General features: G+C 35.8%; 1 protein-coding gene across 2 annotated transcripts in view; it reads left to right on the top strand.

Annotated features, from left to right (window-relative positions):
- Positions 1 to 380: 380 nt before the first annotated feature.
- The window catches only part of Smp_001070.1, a gene marked incomplete at both ends in the record, with an annotated part of 65,658 nt that continues 49,502 nt past the window's right edge, over positions 381 to 16,536 (top strand). Inside the window, 2 exons of one of the 2 annotated variants that reach the window (XM_018795192.1) lie at positions 381 to 854; positions 6,789 to 6,908. In XM_018795192.1, the coding sequence (XP_018649529.1) occupies positions 381 to 854; positions 6,789 to 6,908 (594 nt within the window). Of the gene's footprint in view, positions 855 to 6,788; positions 6,909 to 16,536 lie in introns of those variants that run through there. The other variant, XM_018795191.1, reaches the window with a different exon arrangement.

Raw genomic sequence — 16,536 nt, 5'->3', positions numbered from 1 at the left:
TAATTATTATATTTAAAATTATAGACACACCATACATTAAAGACATATATAAACTAACCGCTCGTGATCGATGAACAGACACACAAATATAATAACCAATCAAAATCGTTTAAAATAAGACGAGGAGGGGGTGAGTGTTTTATTTTTCTTCAATATTATTTAATATAAAAATAATTTATCCTTTCAAATAATGACCAAAAAACAATTGCCTCAGCAACAACCCCAACAACCACAACAACCCCAGCAACAACAATAACAAACTTATATAATGTGAATATATGAACTTTTTTTTATATATTTTTATCGTTGAAACTCAGTATAAATTTAATCATCAAAATAAAAAAAGGATCATTCAAACAGCTTCACTTTAACTAAACACAATGTTTTCAACATCATTGAATACATCTTCATCTATACCATTCATTGAAAAATGTTCAATTCATGTACAGAATATGGAATCAGCTGTCGGCTTCCTACGTGGTTATATTAGTCCAGTTCTTGTACTATTTGGTGTATTTGGTAATATGTCAGCATTTTATTTATTTTTAACCCATAAACCATGGAATCGTTTTTCTATTTATGTGATCACTTTAGCTATTTCTGACAGTCTTGTCTTAATAACAAATACATTTTTGGATGATTTCCTTGGAAGAGGTTTATATTATATAACTAATCAAAGCATCATTATTAAATTAGATACCTTCTCATTGTTGTCATGTCAATTAATGGAATTAATTGGTACATGGTTTGTATTTAATTCTGGTTGTTTATTAGTTGCATTTAGTATTGATCGGGTGAATTGTTTATATTGGCCATTAAAATGTCGATCAAATGGTGGTGTGAATATGGCTATAGTAATATGTAGTATCATTGTAATCATTGGATTGATATTAAGTATACCATATGCTATGTTACAAACTTTAATTGATAAAAATGCAAATATGACATTAACTAACTTTATCAATACTACTATGAATACTATTACTACTACTACTCTTATGGATAATAGTAGTATAATGAATAACTATACTACATCGAATCAAATGTATCCATTATCTCATTGTTCAGATTGTATTGATAATCATCATGATGAAGAAGAAATAATGAAAAGTAAGTGATATCTTATTTGAAATTGTTTATATTTATTGAAATGTAACAATTTTATTTATTTATTTAAACACATAAATATTGGTACAAGGAAGCACCAGATATATATGCGCCACAAAAATCTCATTTGATTTGTATGAGGGCTGTGATACTGCCCAGGTGCCCAAACTGAGGCAGGTAGTTTTCTTAGGAGGCCACACCCCGAGCCTTTGACCTAAATGCATAATCCACAAGGCAGTGGAGCATTGTAAGGAGATGCAGTCCCATGGTAGCCGGTGACCAACCATTGATTCATACGCTATTTGTTCCCTCAGCAGGATACTGGAGCCAGTCCATGTGCACCATTGGTTTGGAATGAGGGTTTTCCAACTCCCCTGGGTGGACGTTCGGTGTCCACCAACCCGGTTAAAGCGCCGGACATTCGCTTTTCGTCCTGTCAATTTCGTAAACAACAGTAATGCCACTGTGAGAAGGCAGTGAGTAGGACTTCCCTGACAGAGGCTATATACGCGTGGTCATGTGAGAGCATTTGGAGAAGGGGAGCGGACTCTCCCCATTCTCGGCCGTACCAGGGCATTTGACAGCGAAGTGTAACAATACAAATTGTCAATTTTTTTGATGTACGTTTTGTTTTTTGAACTGGATGGTTTGGTCAAAGAACTAAACGTACATTAAAAATCACCCCACCTTGAGCTATAAATCTTCTCCAACATCTTATAATTGTCAATGATCAGAAATTTTTATAGGATTCTAGAATAGGTTACCATTCTACAATGACATCATTTACTTACACCTGTTACCCCTCGTTGAGGAGCATAGACCGCCCACCAACATTCTCCACCCAACTCTGTCCTGGGCAATCTTTTCCAGTTCTTTCCAGTTGTTATTCATCTTTTTTCATATCTACTCATTCCTTCAACTCCCAGGGTAGAGTTTAAATGGTTTGAATTATTTTTTTCTGGTCAGCGTTCTTTTAGCGAGTTAGTTTTTCTATAGGATGGGGTCGCTAACCCTATGCCCAACGTTCCTCCTTTACCCGGGCTTGAGAACGGCAGTAACTCTAAAAGAGCTGCAGGCGGAGTTACAATGACATCATTCTAGAATAAAGCAAAACAATGATCATGAGAAGAAATAGAAGAAGAAGAAGAAGAAGAACAGGAATAAGAAGAGAAGATGGTGACCATTGAGTAGAATACAGTATACTTTGATATGTTACAATATTTATATTTGAAGTTCATTCAAATTAGGATGAATATGATTAGTATCTTTAAAAGTCATGTCATATGTTTCAATGGTTATAATGAATTTCGTTACATACTACTTATTATTCATTTTGTAAATATTATGATAATTTATTATTTTTTCATAGTAGAAAGCATGAGTCAATTGAAGCTAGACCACCATGGAAAACCTGGAAACACTGGACGGCCGTTTCGTCCTATTATGGGACTCCTCAGCAGTGTGCATCCACGAACCCGCTCTCGCGAGATTCGAACCCAGGACCTGAGGAGTGATACAATAAGGCGAAGCGGTCGTCCAGTGCTTCCAGGTTTTACATGGTGGTCTAGCTTCAATTGACTCATGATTAAGATTTTGAATAAATATTTATCAACTTATGTTGTATTATTTTAAACTTACATATACTAGAATGTATTACATAAGTACAATAATAGTTGAATTCATGAGTTGATTTAAGCTAGAACATCATTGAAAATCTGGAAGCACTGAATAAGTCCCGCATGTGGGATCATGGATACATATTACTGACGAGTTCCATACTAGGACGAAATAGCTGTCTAGTGCTTAAAGGTTTTCCATGATAGTCTAGTTTACATTGACTCATAAATTCAACCATTATAAATTATAGTTGTGTTTCATTTTCTCTTATTTATTCATTCATTCAATAATACAGTTGATGTATAATTCAATGTGTTATTCCAATAAGAATCATATTGTTTTTCTAAATATTGATATTAAATCATTAAATTAAATGACTACTTACTTACTTACGCCTTTTACACCCAATCGAGCATAGGCCGCCAACCATCATTCTCCAATCCACTCTGTCTTGGACCTTCCTTTCTAGTTATGTCCAGTTTTTGTTCATTCTTCTCATGTCTGTCTCCATTTCTCGACGTATTGTGTTCTTTGGTTTTTCTCTTCTCCTTTGGCCTACAGGATTCCATGTGAGGACTTGCCTTGTGACGCAGTTAAGTGCTTTTCTCAACGTGTGTCCTATCCACTTCCAGTGCTTCTTCCTGATTTCTTCCTCCGCTGGATGGAATCTGGTTTGTTCTCTCCCACACTAGCTTTTTGCTGGTTGTGTCTGGTCAACGGACCCGAAGTGTTTTGGGTAGACAACTGTTAATAAACACTTGTATCCTCTGGATGATGGCTTTCGTAGTTCTCCAAGTTTCCGCCCCATACAATAGAACTGTGTGTAAATAAATGACTAGACTTAAGTTAATTGATTTTAGTCACAAATAGACTGTCATAAACATTATCTTTGAGCATATCAACAAAGTGATCGGACAAGATGTGTTCAGGCGACGAAATATTACACTTAAAAGAATCAGTGAAATTTCTCATTTGAATGCTTAAAAGTGACTAACAAAGATCTTTGAGTGATTTTATTATTTTATTTGTGTTCTATCAATGCTTGACATGAATCTACATCTACAATGATAATGTCTAATCAAAGTTTCGAATCAGTTTTTTCAGTTTATAGTGTGTTGTTCAGAATATACACAAATTGTAGTCAACAAGGAAGGATGAGTTACACCAGGGTCTCAAAAATGATTTCTTATCGATTGTATCTTGTGTTACTCAATCAATTAGCTACAGCGTAGGACCAGGCACATATATGCATCGGTACAAGTTGCCACACCTCATTAGCACAACAAGATGAACACTAAATTCATTGAACTAGTTAATTTAATGGTGGTAATATATAAAAGAAAGGTTGTATATAAGGATATAGTACAAGAAGAAAGAGAGATATGAAGCAATTTTAATCTGAAGGTTTAAGGGAAGATAAAGAATGTATACACCTACGACATGGTGATCGATTCTGAGCCATGTCACCTAGAGTCTGCAACCATTGGTTACGATAGTCGCGCGGACCACAACCAAGTAGTCTACATCTACCAACATGACTCAAACTAGAATTTAGTGACTACAAGCACTGATGCCACGTTGACGTTTGGCCATCCCTAACTTTCTTCCAACCATCCTCAATACTAGTCAGCATAGCGCGTCGTGGTAGTCGATGTCCAGGCATACGTAACATGATTCATGATCTCATCAACTGATTTCCCATAATTCCCTAAGACTCTACGTCTAACCTCACTAATAATTACTCGTGTACATTTAGTGTTATTTCTTATGTTTAATGGCTGAAAAAACGTCACACGAAATCTCTTAACCCCAGTTTAGTGGTCATCGAAACTCATCAATAAGGTATACCGAAATATTGATGAAACTAACTTTCCTTGTGAAATATGAACGTATATCATTCGGTTTCACAATCTCCAATCTTTTCAGTCCCCTTGTAGGACTGAAATATTTACTTTGGTCAGTAATCTTATTAATAACCAAAGCCTTAAATTGCTGATTAAATTTTTTGGATCACCACCCTTATAGCAGAATATAATGCACGCAATAGCAAACAATTTGGATTGATTTTTTTAGTTGCATGTGTATGTGTGTGTGTACATTTGAAAGTAAATTTCGTTGGCATGTAAAGGCTAATGTAGACAACCACAAAAAAAGTGTCACAGTCACATTTTTTTTTCCCTTAACTTTGTTTTTGGACTGAAAATCACTGTTTACATTGTAGGGAATGGTATTTCATTCATTTTGGAATTTCTTCTCTATTTTTTTTCTTTTTTTTCGATGCATCCTACGAAGTTGTAGATATTTATATTCTATATTAAGATTTTTTTTCAGATTTCTTTGACTTTCATTTTTTGGTTAAACGAATATGGGAAATCTTTTGGACCATTGAACGATGGTTGATTATCCCCCCTCTCTTTCCAGCCATAGGAACATGGTGAGGCTTGGTAGGTCCTTCTGAGGAAGAAGAGTGCTACATCGAAGCATGGCACAACTACTGGGTCTCAATAGCTGTTTTTGCACTGCTTACGCAGAACCATTACACCCCCTTTGGGGGGAGCAGACTCTTTTTTTTCGAATCAACAATAATTATGCAATGATTCTTTGTAGCAATCGCAATCATTTGTGTGTATAGATAGAGTGGTTGATTAGGCCGATCTCTACCATGTGTGTTACCGCTCACGACGGTACTTGGGATTAGTGCCATGATCCAGTCGGGTTTCGCCTCCTGATGATTAATTATAATGATATTTTATTCGAAATCTAGAAAAGAAGCCTATCATTTAGAATTTAGAATATTCTATTTCGACTATAGTCTAGCATTCTAAACTTTGACAGTTTATACATTACAACCGGCAAGAATAAGGTTAAACTCAGGTCGAACCAGACTTAACTCCTATCGATCCGATGATATGTATACTTTTTCCATTCTTCAGTCATAAATCCGTTAAATGAACCCCTCGAATAAACCCCTATTATTTTTATCTAAACACTGTGAATGTTCATGTCATTAGCTTGCATACATGAATAATCAACCACCACGGCGCCCCAAATAAACGATCATTTTATAGTTGAGTTCATGATTTGATGTAAGCTAGATCACCATGGGAAACCTGGAATAAGTGGAAAGCTGTCTCGTCCTAGTATGGGATTTCTGAGCAATGCTCGTCCATGATCTCGCACACGGGATTCGAAGCAAATACCTATCGGTCTCGCGAGCGAACGCTTGACCTCTAGAGCACTGAGCCGGTATTCAACGGTGTTAATGTCTAACTTCCTGGTCCTGGGTTTGAATTTACCGTCCAGGATCATGGGCGCACACTGCTCAAAAGTCCCATGCTAAGACTAATCTGCCGTTCAGTGCTCTCAGGTTTTCTATGGTAGTCTAGCCTTTATCGACTTATGAATTCAATAAATAAAATTACTACAATCTCCACAAAACGCTCTTATCTGGTCGTAGTCATCCAATACATGAAATCATGTCATAAAATTTCAAAGAACGAAGCAAACGGTACATAACGAATTAACAATAATTCAGACGTACTAAAAGGTGTCATCATAACATTCTAGTCAAAATGTTATTTTCCTACTTCTGAAGCTAACACTGTGCATATGAAACAAATCAATTGCTATTTATAAAGGGTTTATGTGTAGTTAGTTACTAACCGAATTCACTCATGTATTTGGATAACATCTATTGGTTTATGATCTCCTTAATACAATGCTATTATATATTACTGAAAATAACATATTTTCATAGTTGAAATCATGATTCAATTGAAGCTAGACCGCCTTGGAAAACGTGGTAGCACTAGATGGTCGTTGTGGGACTCCTCGCGAGGCGGGATCGTGGATGCGCACTGCTGGAGTCCCAAAAATATAATAAACATACATGGATAAATTTTTTTAAACACAATTAGAAATTAACTGGTACTGGGATCCAAGATGTAACTTTCATCCTATTTGGGACTCGTTAGCTGGGTGCATCCACACTGTAGTTTTCCAACCTTTACAATTGATTTGATGTAAGAATTAAAGTATGTATGTATATACCATTCTAATCATAGTGTTATATTGTGTGTGATTTAATAGTCAATGAAGATGAAGATGTAATAGAAATCGTGTTAGTTGATTGGAAAAAAGAGCCTTCAATAATTCATATTGACATCATGAATATTAGTGGTTAACCAGTAATGTTACTCGTAAAAAAAGCTGAATAGCTCTACGTTCATAGAAAAAAAATCGATAAAACATAAGGGAAAAGAAAAAGCTTACTTACTTACTTACTCCTGTTACTCCCAATGGAGCGTAGGCCTCCGACCAGCATTCTCCAACCCACTATCTCCTGGGTCTTCCTTTCTAGTTCTATCCAATTTTTGTTCATTCTTCTCATATCTGTCTCCATTTCTCGGCGCAATGTATTCTTTGGTCTTTCTCTTTTTCTTTGGCCTTCAGGATTCCATGTGAGGGCTTGTATTGTGACGCAGTTGGGGGGCTACTGCCAACCCCAAGCCCGTGTAAAGGGGGAGGGTTGGGCATGCGGTAAGCGAACCCATCCCGTGGAAAACCAACTCGCTAGAAATAACGCTAACCAGAAAAATTATTCAAAGAAAAAACACTGGTTTCCTAAATGATAGGTCTTACCTAAACTTTTTTCCGATACATATGATCCTTGTATTCTGGCGATAGAAATGGTTTTTTTCAAAGAAAAAGAAAAAAATCAGATTACATAATGGTTATATGAACTATTTTGTAAAGTAGATCTATTGACAGGTATACAAATGATGTAATACATCAAAATGTAAATGATCGCAATAGTTTGTGTATAAAATAAGATAGAGAAGGGTAAGTGGGTGAGTGGGTGAATGGTTGGCTGGAAATTCACACTTTTCACTAAGTCAGTTGAAATCATTACATCAATTTGGATAAACTAAATGAAACTTTAAATTCACTTGGGATTGTTTTGTTTGAATCTACCCATTGATGTTTAGGACTGCAATGGATCAGTCTTTATTAAAAAGGGGTTTTGTGAAGATTTAAGTGATTTTATATAATTGAAATCATGAGTCAATTGAAGCTAGATCACCATGGAAAACCTGGAAGTACTGGACAGCCGTTTCGTCCTATTGTGGGACTCCTGTGCAGTACGCATCCACGATACCGCCTCGCGAGATTCCAACCCAGGACCTATCAGTCTCTTATTGGCGTATGTGCATACTGTGCGTATTGCCTCGATATAGCTTTAATTCACAAGCATTCTAAGCATAGATGGTTAGTGGCAAGCAGTGAAATCCAGTTTGACGCGCGTTTCGTCCTTTTTGCGACTCGTCAGCTGGATATACCTTCATCTCAGAGTTGATGTTCACTCTTGGACTCGAACCCAATACCTTTCGCTTCAAACGTCATCGCGTTATCCACTTACCTACTGAGTCCTGATAACCACTTTTATGAATGAAATGTAACGATTAGAGTTACTGAATTGTTACTGTAATGAAAATGGACTATATGAAATAACGTTCTATAGAAATAATAGTGTTATTGGAGTTAATTAACATTGAACTAAAGAAACTACTACTTATCCTAATTAACATAATAAACTAGTTGATTGATATTCGTTAATTGGTTCATTGTTGAATTTAGATTTTGTTTGAAATAAACTTTGAAAAAATGAATTAATGTGACTTTTGACTTATAAGATATCAACCTTCAATAGTTGTATACATTCAATTTTATTCACCTTGTATTGGTGATTATAAATATTGGGTGCACACTTCTGAGGAGTCTCATACTAGGACGAAACGGTTATCGAATGATTCCAGATTTTCCCTGGTGATCTAGCTTTAATCAGCTCATGAATTTAACTATAAAATTACTAAGATCTCCACAGAACCCTGCTTGTTTGTAAAGTATCAACACGCTGAAGATTATTTCATATTTGGAGTTTATGTTAATTGCAGTTCGTCTGCAACTCTTTTAGAGTTACTGCCGGTCCCAAGCCCGGGTGAAGGAGGAGGGTTGGGCATAGGGTTAGCGACCTCATCCTGTAGAAAAACTAACTCGCTAAAAAAAAGCTAACCGGAAAAAATAATTCAAACCATTTAAACTCTACCCTGGGAGTTGAAGGAATGAGCAGATATGAAAAAAGATGAATAACAACTGGAAAGAACTGGAAAAGATTGCCCAGGACAGAGTTGGGTGGAGAATGCTGGTGGGCGGTCTATGCTCCTCGACGAGGGGTAACAGGCGTAAGTAAGTAAGTTCGTGTAGAAATAAGTAATGTCGGTAATCTATTGGGTCAATAATTTTGTAACCGAGATTGACAAGTGATTTTGTGTATAAAAGTTAATTTTACTATCCACAAGACAAAACAAAGGAGTTTTGAAGTGATTGTGACTCTTCACTTGATGATTGAAAGTTCGCTGTTTTAATCTATGGCTTTTTATAAGGATATCATATCATAGATACTATAAATGTTTTAATTATGAAGAACTGGTGTTAAATGTTTAGGATAGTCATTCACTTTTTTAAAGCTAGATCACCATGAAAAATCTGGAGTCACTGGACACCCGTTTCGTTCTAGTATGGGACTCTTCAGCAATGCAAGTGGGATCGTTGATGCACGCTGTTGAGGAATTCCTTATTAGGACGAAACGGACATCCAGTGATTCCAGATTTTCCATGTTGGTTTAGCTTTATTTGACTCATAAATTCAAGCCCCCCCCCTTCTGATGATCAGACATGTATTGGTGTTTATTCATGTTGACTTGTTAAGAAGAAATGAGTCAATAAGATAAGTATTCAATGTTCAATACATGTTTCTAAGCTCGAACTCCAAGGTGCCGAATATTGTCATTTTCGTAAGATTTTATTGATAGACTATGAATCTAGTGAAGAGTGATAATTTTTATATTCTACCATTAATTTGAAATGATTAATAGTGGACTCGTAAACTAAAGTCTAGAAAAGTTTACTCTTAGTCACTATGACAACCATTATTACTTAGGAGTCAATAATTAATCTTAGCCTTTCTCTTAATATAGAATTTAAGGAAAAAGGTATTTATTGCATAAATTTTTTTTTATTTTTAAAATAAGTAAGGAACATTATTCTGTCCTTATTCTTCCTTCTTTCACTGTATTACTGATATCTCGAGAAATATTTTTATTAAGTGTGATGTAACGAGATGGTGGTTATTGGTAGTCGATAGGAAACCTTGGACTTACGTTTCGTGCTACTTGGCATTCGTCAACAAGGTGTACCTGTAATTTTCAGGGAACTGATTCTCCCTGACGGATAAGACGACTTGTCATTCAGCTTCACAGTCAGAGATGTTACCACTTAGCTATCTAGGCCGTGATTGACCTTCTGTAAGACTGAGATGTATTTACAATTAATTGATCACTGAGTAGAGCATCAGGTCCCTCAAGATTACATGTATACCTTGCTGGCGGGTGCCAAATAACACGAAACCTAGGTCTAAGGTTTCCTGTCGGCTGCCTCAAACCACCATCTCATTTCAACATAGTGCGTGTAATGTCAAATCATGTAAACTAATGGCCACATTGCGACTTGGTCGATAGAATTCCATCTTTCCTAAGAAGGAAATGGCACACATGACATTGATCGCTACTCAATGATTAATAAATTGTAAATTGCGTTCAATATTAATTCCTTATGAAGTATCATTTCTATAGACTATAATAATGATAATCATAATATATAATAATGTTTCGAACACCATCACCAACATTATCAGTATCATCTCTTTCAACATTTTACCAACAAGCAGTGGCTTAGGGACTTTTAATTACTAGGCCTAAGTTTCGAAAACCCTCTTTAAATTACTTGGTTTGGACAACCGGTTATTATGTTTAACCCTTACACATATAGTGTAGTTTATACCAGAGTACCTGAAAAATGAATTAATTAAGAAGAATATATCAATTTAAAGATGAAAACTTTCATTAGTTACATTTCTAACTATGAAAATACTGAAATCTCCACAAAAAATACCCTTATGATTATAATCATATGCTCACTAGTGACTGACTTCAAAACATATGTCCTGGAGTTCTAGTGAGAAGCAGTGACCATTGGAGTTCAACCACTTCTGTTGTAAGATAACAACTTACTGAGGAAAATTGGTGAACGGTTGCTCAATCTTCGTGGATTGGTTGAAGTTAGACATTAACACCGTTAGATGCTGGCAGACTCAATGGTCTATCGGTTAAGTGCTTTGACTCGAGGCTGGTAGGTCCTGGGTTCGGATCTCGCAAGGCGGGGTCGTGGATGCGCACTGCTGAGGAGTCCCATAATAGGACGAAACGGCTATCCAGTGCTTCCAGGTTTTCCCTGGTGATCTAGCTTCGATTGACTCACGCTTTCAACTATGAAAATACTGAAATTTTCACAAAAAACCCCTTCTGATAATAAATATATTTCGACAATAATAACAAATGACTAGAGAAATGAGTCGTATTCTACGTAGATGACAGGTATTAATGTATACAAAATATCTAATTTAAAATACACATAATAAACAATGATCCACAGATTCAGTAGGTATTGTTGGTTTGAATCTTTCCATTGATGTTTAGGACTGTAATTGGTCAGTCTCTTATTGACATATGTGCATACTGTGCATATTACCTCGAAAGGTAATGGGTTCGAGTCCTCAATGAACATCAACTCTGAGATGCAGGTACATCAAGCTGACGAGTCTCAAATAGGAAGAAACGTGCGTCCTGGATTCCACTGCTTATAATGATGCACAGAGTTCAAACATATTAGAAGTGAATCATTTATCACTAATAATATCCGATGACTGTCGTAACATGTTCATAATCAGTTGAAGTTAGCAATGTGTAAGATTGAACAACAAATCAATTTTCGTAAAGGATAAATGAATTCTTTGTGACCGGACAGTTTCAGACCCGATTTTTCATGTGATTATATGTGAATACTATATAAGAGTTTTTTAGTCAGATACAAAAGTTCTCCAGTGGTCTCTATATCTCAGCAGTATCTCAACTGAGATAGTTTCAAGACGAATACCGCTTACAATTAATTATTGTTTAAAGCTGAAGAGGAAATTAGGAAAAGGCGTTGGAAATGGATAGGACATACATTAAGGAAATCACCAATGTGCATTACAAGACAATCCCTAACTTGGAATCCGGAAGGGAAGTGAAAAAGAGGGAGGTCAAAGAACACATTACACCGGGAAATAGAAGCAGATATGAAAAGGATGCATAACAACTGGAAAGAACTGGAAAGGAAGGCCCGGGACAGAGTTGGATGGAGAATGCTGGGAGCGGCCTATGCTCCTCGACGAGAGGTAACAGGCGTAAGTAGTAAGTAAGTATAGATGATTGTTAATAGTCAATCAATCAGTCAGGCACTATACATTATTATGAAGCTTGGTTTTTGTCATAGCTATCCGTTTATTAACTTCCACATTGAAGTCTAAACTTAATGACATGCTTAAATAATCATTGAATAAGGGATTAGTACAAACCTGAACTATCTAACTTAACTTAATATCATAATACCATAATCAATTTACTAACACTTCATAGAATGAGTACTGCAGTTATTTTTCTCAGAAGAGGTTGAATTCGTGATTCAAATAAAGTTAGAACACCATGAAAAAACCTGAAATCACTGAACAGCCGTCTCATCCCAGTATGAGACTCCTGAGAAGTCCACATCCAAGATTCCACCACTTGAGATTCGAACCCAGTTATTTTTTTTTCTTCTGTAAAATAGCTATTTTTGGTGATACAGTACTTTTGCATACTTGTAACTGACAGGTGACCTTGAACATTAGGACAGAAAAAAGGTGTCCTACAGTGAAACCAAAAAAAAAATCGAAAACGAGTAACATGATTTTCACAAGCTTTATGGTAGATGACGCAAAAAAAGGAAAAAAAATTTTGGAAAGGATTGTCACATTTCAATAAACAATAACAGCAATAAAAAAAAAAAGAAAAAACAGTTTAAAGAGTAATATGACAACTAGAATGGATTATAAGCAAAGATGGATAGTAGTTAGCATTGGAATCCAGTTTGATGCACGTTTCGTCCTATTTAGAACTCGTCAGCTGGATGTACCTGCATCTCAGATTTGATGATCACTCTGGGACTCGAACCCAGTACTGTTTGCTTTACTTAGCTACTGAGTGTTGATAGCCACTTTCTTGTACAATGGGATGAAGTTTAAATTCACTTAGTATTGTTTGTTTGAATCTTCCCATTGATGTTTAGGACTGCAACTGGTCAGTTTATGTCATAGAGTAGACCTAGTTAAACTTCAATTAAAAAAATTATGAAATACTGTACAGTATTTTGTTTTAGTTTAAGAATAAAGAAGTTCTCAATTCAGAGCATATGAAGTGTAGAACCGAATGTTTTCAAAATGGATTGAAACTTTTGTGTAGTACAATATCTCAGTTGAAGTTAGTTTCTATTGTTAAGTATTTTACTTTACAGATTGTATCCATCATAGACTGATGTTACTCAGGGTACCATTGAGAACCTTGAAGCACCAGTTAGTTGCTCGATAGTAGTATAGGACTCTTCAGCTATGTGCAGGTATAACCTCACTCACTATCTAAACTAGGAATCTCTTTTTTATTAGTTTTGTATTATTTAGCAATTCGAACGTCACTTGTTTGATAAGAATACACTGTTTGTAACTACATTAATTGGATCAAGATTACATTAATGAAACATGTGAAAACAATCATTGTTGTTATAAGCAAAGATGGATAGTGTCTAGCAGTGGAATCCAGGACGCGCGTTTCATTCTATTTGAGACTCATCAGCTGAATGTACCTGCATCTCAGAGTTGATGTTCACTCTGCGACTCGAACCCAGTACCTTTCGCTTCAAACGCCACTCAGCTACTGATTCCTGATAGCCACTTGCTTGTGCAATGGGGTGAAGTTTAAATTAACTTAGTACTGGGAATATTTAAACAAACAATACTAAGTGAATTCATTGTTATGTTAGTTAGTCCTGAGTGGTGGTCGACATCTGTCGATCGCGTTTATATTCTGGGCATTAGTCTAGATGATACCTGATTTCCTATGATGAAAGATAATCTTTGGAATCCATGCATATTCATGTTCCTCTTATTATAAGCTTTATTTTGACCTATAGACTATTACTGTGCAATTTACCGTTCTTCAGTTATGCTCAGTCTATCAATTACTATCTCCCACATTCACAGTCACTTTTTGGTTAGATCTTGTACAAATGTTATTTCCTATTTTATGGTGTGATGTGGTTTGTTTGGTTTCTATAAAAACCCAGTAGATTTAAAATACTTGACTCATATCTCAGAAGCTGAGATAAGTGTTCTTGACTTAGTAGGTAGGGCTAGACAGGAAGAAGGACTGATAGAGACTCTAGACTGCTCGTACAGATTTTGTGTGTAATTTGTCTGGTCGATAAGTCACTGTTCTCTAGTTGGCTATATCATTACGCCATATATTGATAGGGTCACAAAGCTACAAATTATAACACAAATCATCTCAATACTATATAGTTTAGATCATGAGTCAGTCAATTTAAGTTAGATCACCATGGAAAACCTGGAAGCACTGGTCGGCCGTTGCGTCCTATTGTAGGACTCCTCAGTAGTGTGAGGCGAGATCGTGAATGCGCACTGCTGAGGACTCCCATAATAGGAAGAAACGAACGTCCAGTGCTTCCAGGTTTTCCATGTTGGTCTAGCTTCAATTGACTCATGACTTCAACTATGAAAATACTGAAATCTCCACGAAACCCCCTTCTGATAATCATTTCAATGCTTCACATCTTTCATATCTAATTTCAAGCAATCTGAAACTGATATAAACTCTTCATAACTACTGTCATATATCATCACATGATTCATCTTATTCTGTTTCCGGACTTCTTTTATTTACTGTCTCACATTCTCCTTATGTTTGTTTGTTTGTTTGTTTTTGTTGAATTTTATCATCTTCAAAAATGACCTTAAATCTGTTATGGCATAGATGCTTCTATTGTTGTTATGATTATTGAAATTCATTCTTGTCAACAATGTCTAATTGCTGCATTACAACATTCTATCTCTTACCCTAATATTATACACTTCAATAAACACATTTAATGCCTTTAAGCATTATTTTTTAATTGTTATTTTGTTTATTTTAAACACGTACAAAAGAATTTTTTCATTGAAGACTAAAAGGGTGTTTACTAGTTACTAAGCATCTATTTTGAATTGATGAAGTTCAGTGAAAGTGTAGTGTGATCTACTTATATCCATATAAGTAGTATATTAGTGATGGTCACACATAGAATGTATTTTAGCAGAAGGTCGATAAGGAACGGATAGGAATGAAGCGCGATTGGCAGGAAAATGCATAAACAATGAAATCAGAGAAGACGGACTGATATTTACAGAAGGAACAGTGAAGATTGAGACAATTGATGGTTATTTTACAAATTAACTGTTTACTGTCTGGATGTCAGATTTTAGTGAGATAGTCTGTAATTTGTGCTTGAATACATTCGATTGTCTCCACCGGTGTTCTTGTTCACTTCAAAAAGATCTTTTGTTCAACGAATTTATTATCAAGCTATACAATCATTTATATGATGGTGGGCGGCGTATGCTCCTCCACGAGGGGTAACGGTACATATATATAAATACGAAAAAACTTTTATGTTAAAGGATAAATTCTGTGAGGACATATGAATTAGACATTAACACCATTGAATACCAGCTCAACAGTCTACAGGTTAAACGTTCGCTCGCGAGACCGATAGGTTTTGAATTGGAATCTCGTGTTATGGATCGTGGATGCGTACCGCTGAGGAGTCCTATACTAGGACGAAATGTTCGTCCAATGCTCCCAGGTTTTTCCATGGTGGTCTAGCTTCAATTGACTCATGATCGTAACTATTAAATTACTATAATATCCACAAAAACCCCTTTTCTAAGGATAAGGAATAATCATAATGATGTAATAGAAAGATTACAATATTAGATTACGTAATATGAATAATAACAAAAGATTTATTCAGTTAGTAACGAATCATGGAGTGAATGTAGTATGATGACAATTGTAGGTAATTAAACGTAATAGCGATGCGAAATAAACGAAGTGGTATCATGAACAATTATAAATAAAATAATGAAAATATGAGGCATAAGTAAAAGGAGAAAGACTTCTCCAACCCAATCTGTCCTGGGCCTTCCTTTCTAGTTCTATCCAGTAGTTCTTCATTCTTCTCATGTCTGTCTCCATTTCTTGGCGTATTGTGTTCGTTGGTCTTCCTGTTCTCCTTTAGCCTTCAGGATTCCATGTGAGGGTCTGCCTTGTGACGCAGTTAGGTGATTTCCTGAGTGTAAGTTCTATCGACTTCCAGCGCTTCTTCCTGATTTCTTCCTCCACTGGAATATGGTTTCTTGTCTCCCACAAAAGGAGGAAGACAGTAATAATAATAATAGACAGAAGACAAGGCAGTGATAATGATGAAGCATACCTCTTTTGTACGCATAGTTCTGACTTGAGCTCATGGATGGTGAGAGCTTCGTCTATTTTTAGGATTCAGATACGAAGAAATCTTAGATAGATTTGAATGAACCATTTATAGAACCTTAAAATCAAACTGTGGATCAACAGAATGATTATAGTCGATTAGATGTTCAAGTATTAAAAAATTCTAACTGCTTTCCTCTCACCATATTTAAACTCCATAGTTCAACAAAACTGTATCCTTCTTCTTAGTCTTGTAAAAACTTTGTGTCTCTCTTATAAGCAAAGATAGATAGTGTCT

Source organism: Schistosoma mansoni, chromosome 1 (assembly GCF_000237925.1).
Source record: "Schistosoma mansoni strain Puerto Rico chromosome 1, complete genome".
NCBI classification, from domain to species: domain Eukaryota; kingdom Metazoa; phylum Platyhelminthes; class Trematoda; order Strigeidida; family Schistosomatidae; genus Schistosoma; species Schistosoma mansoni.
The sequence above is the reverse complement of the archived record's forward strand: the minus strand, read 5'-3'. Positions and strand labels throughout refer to the sequence as shown.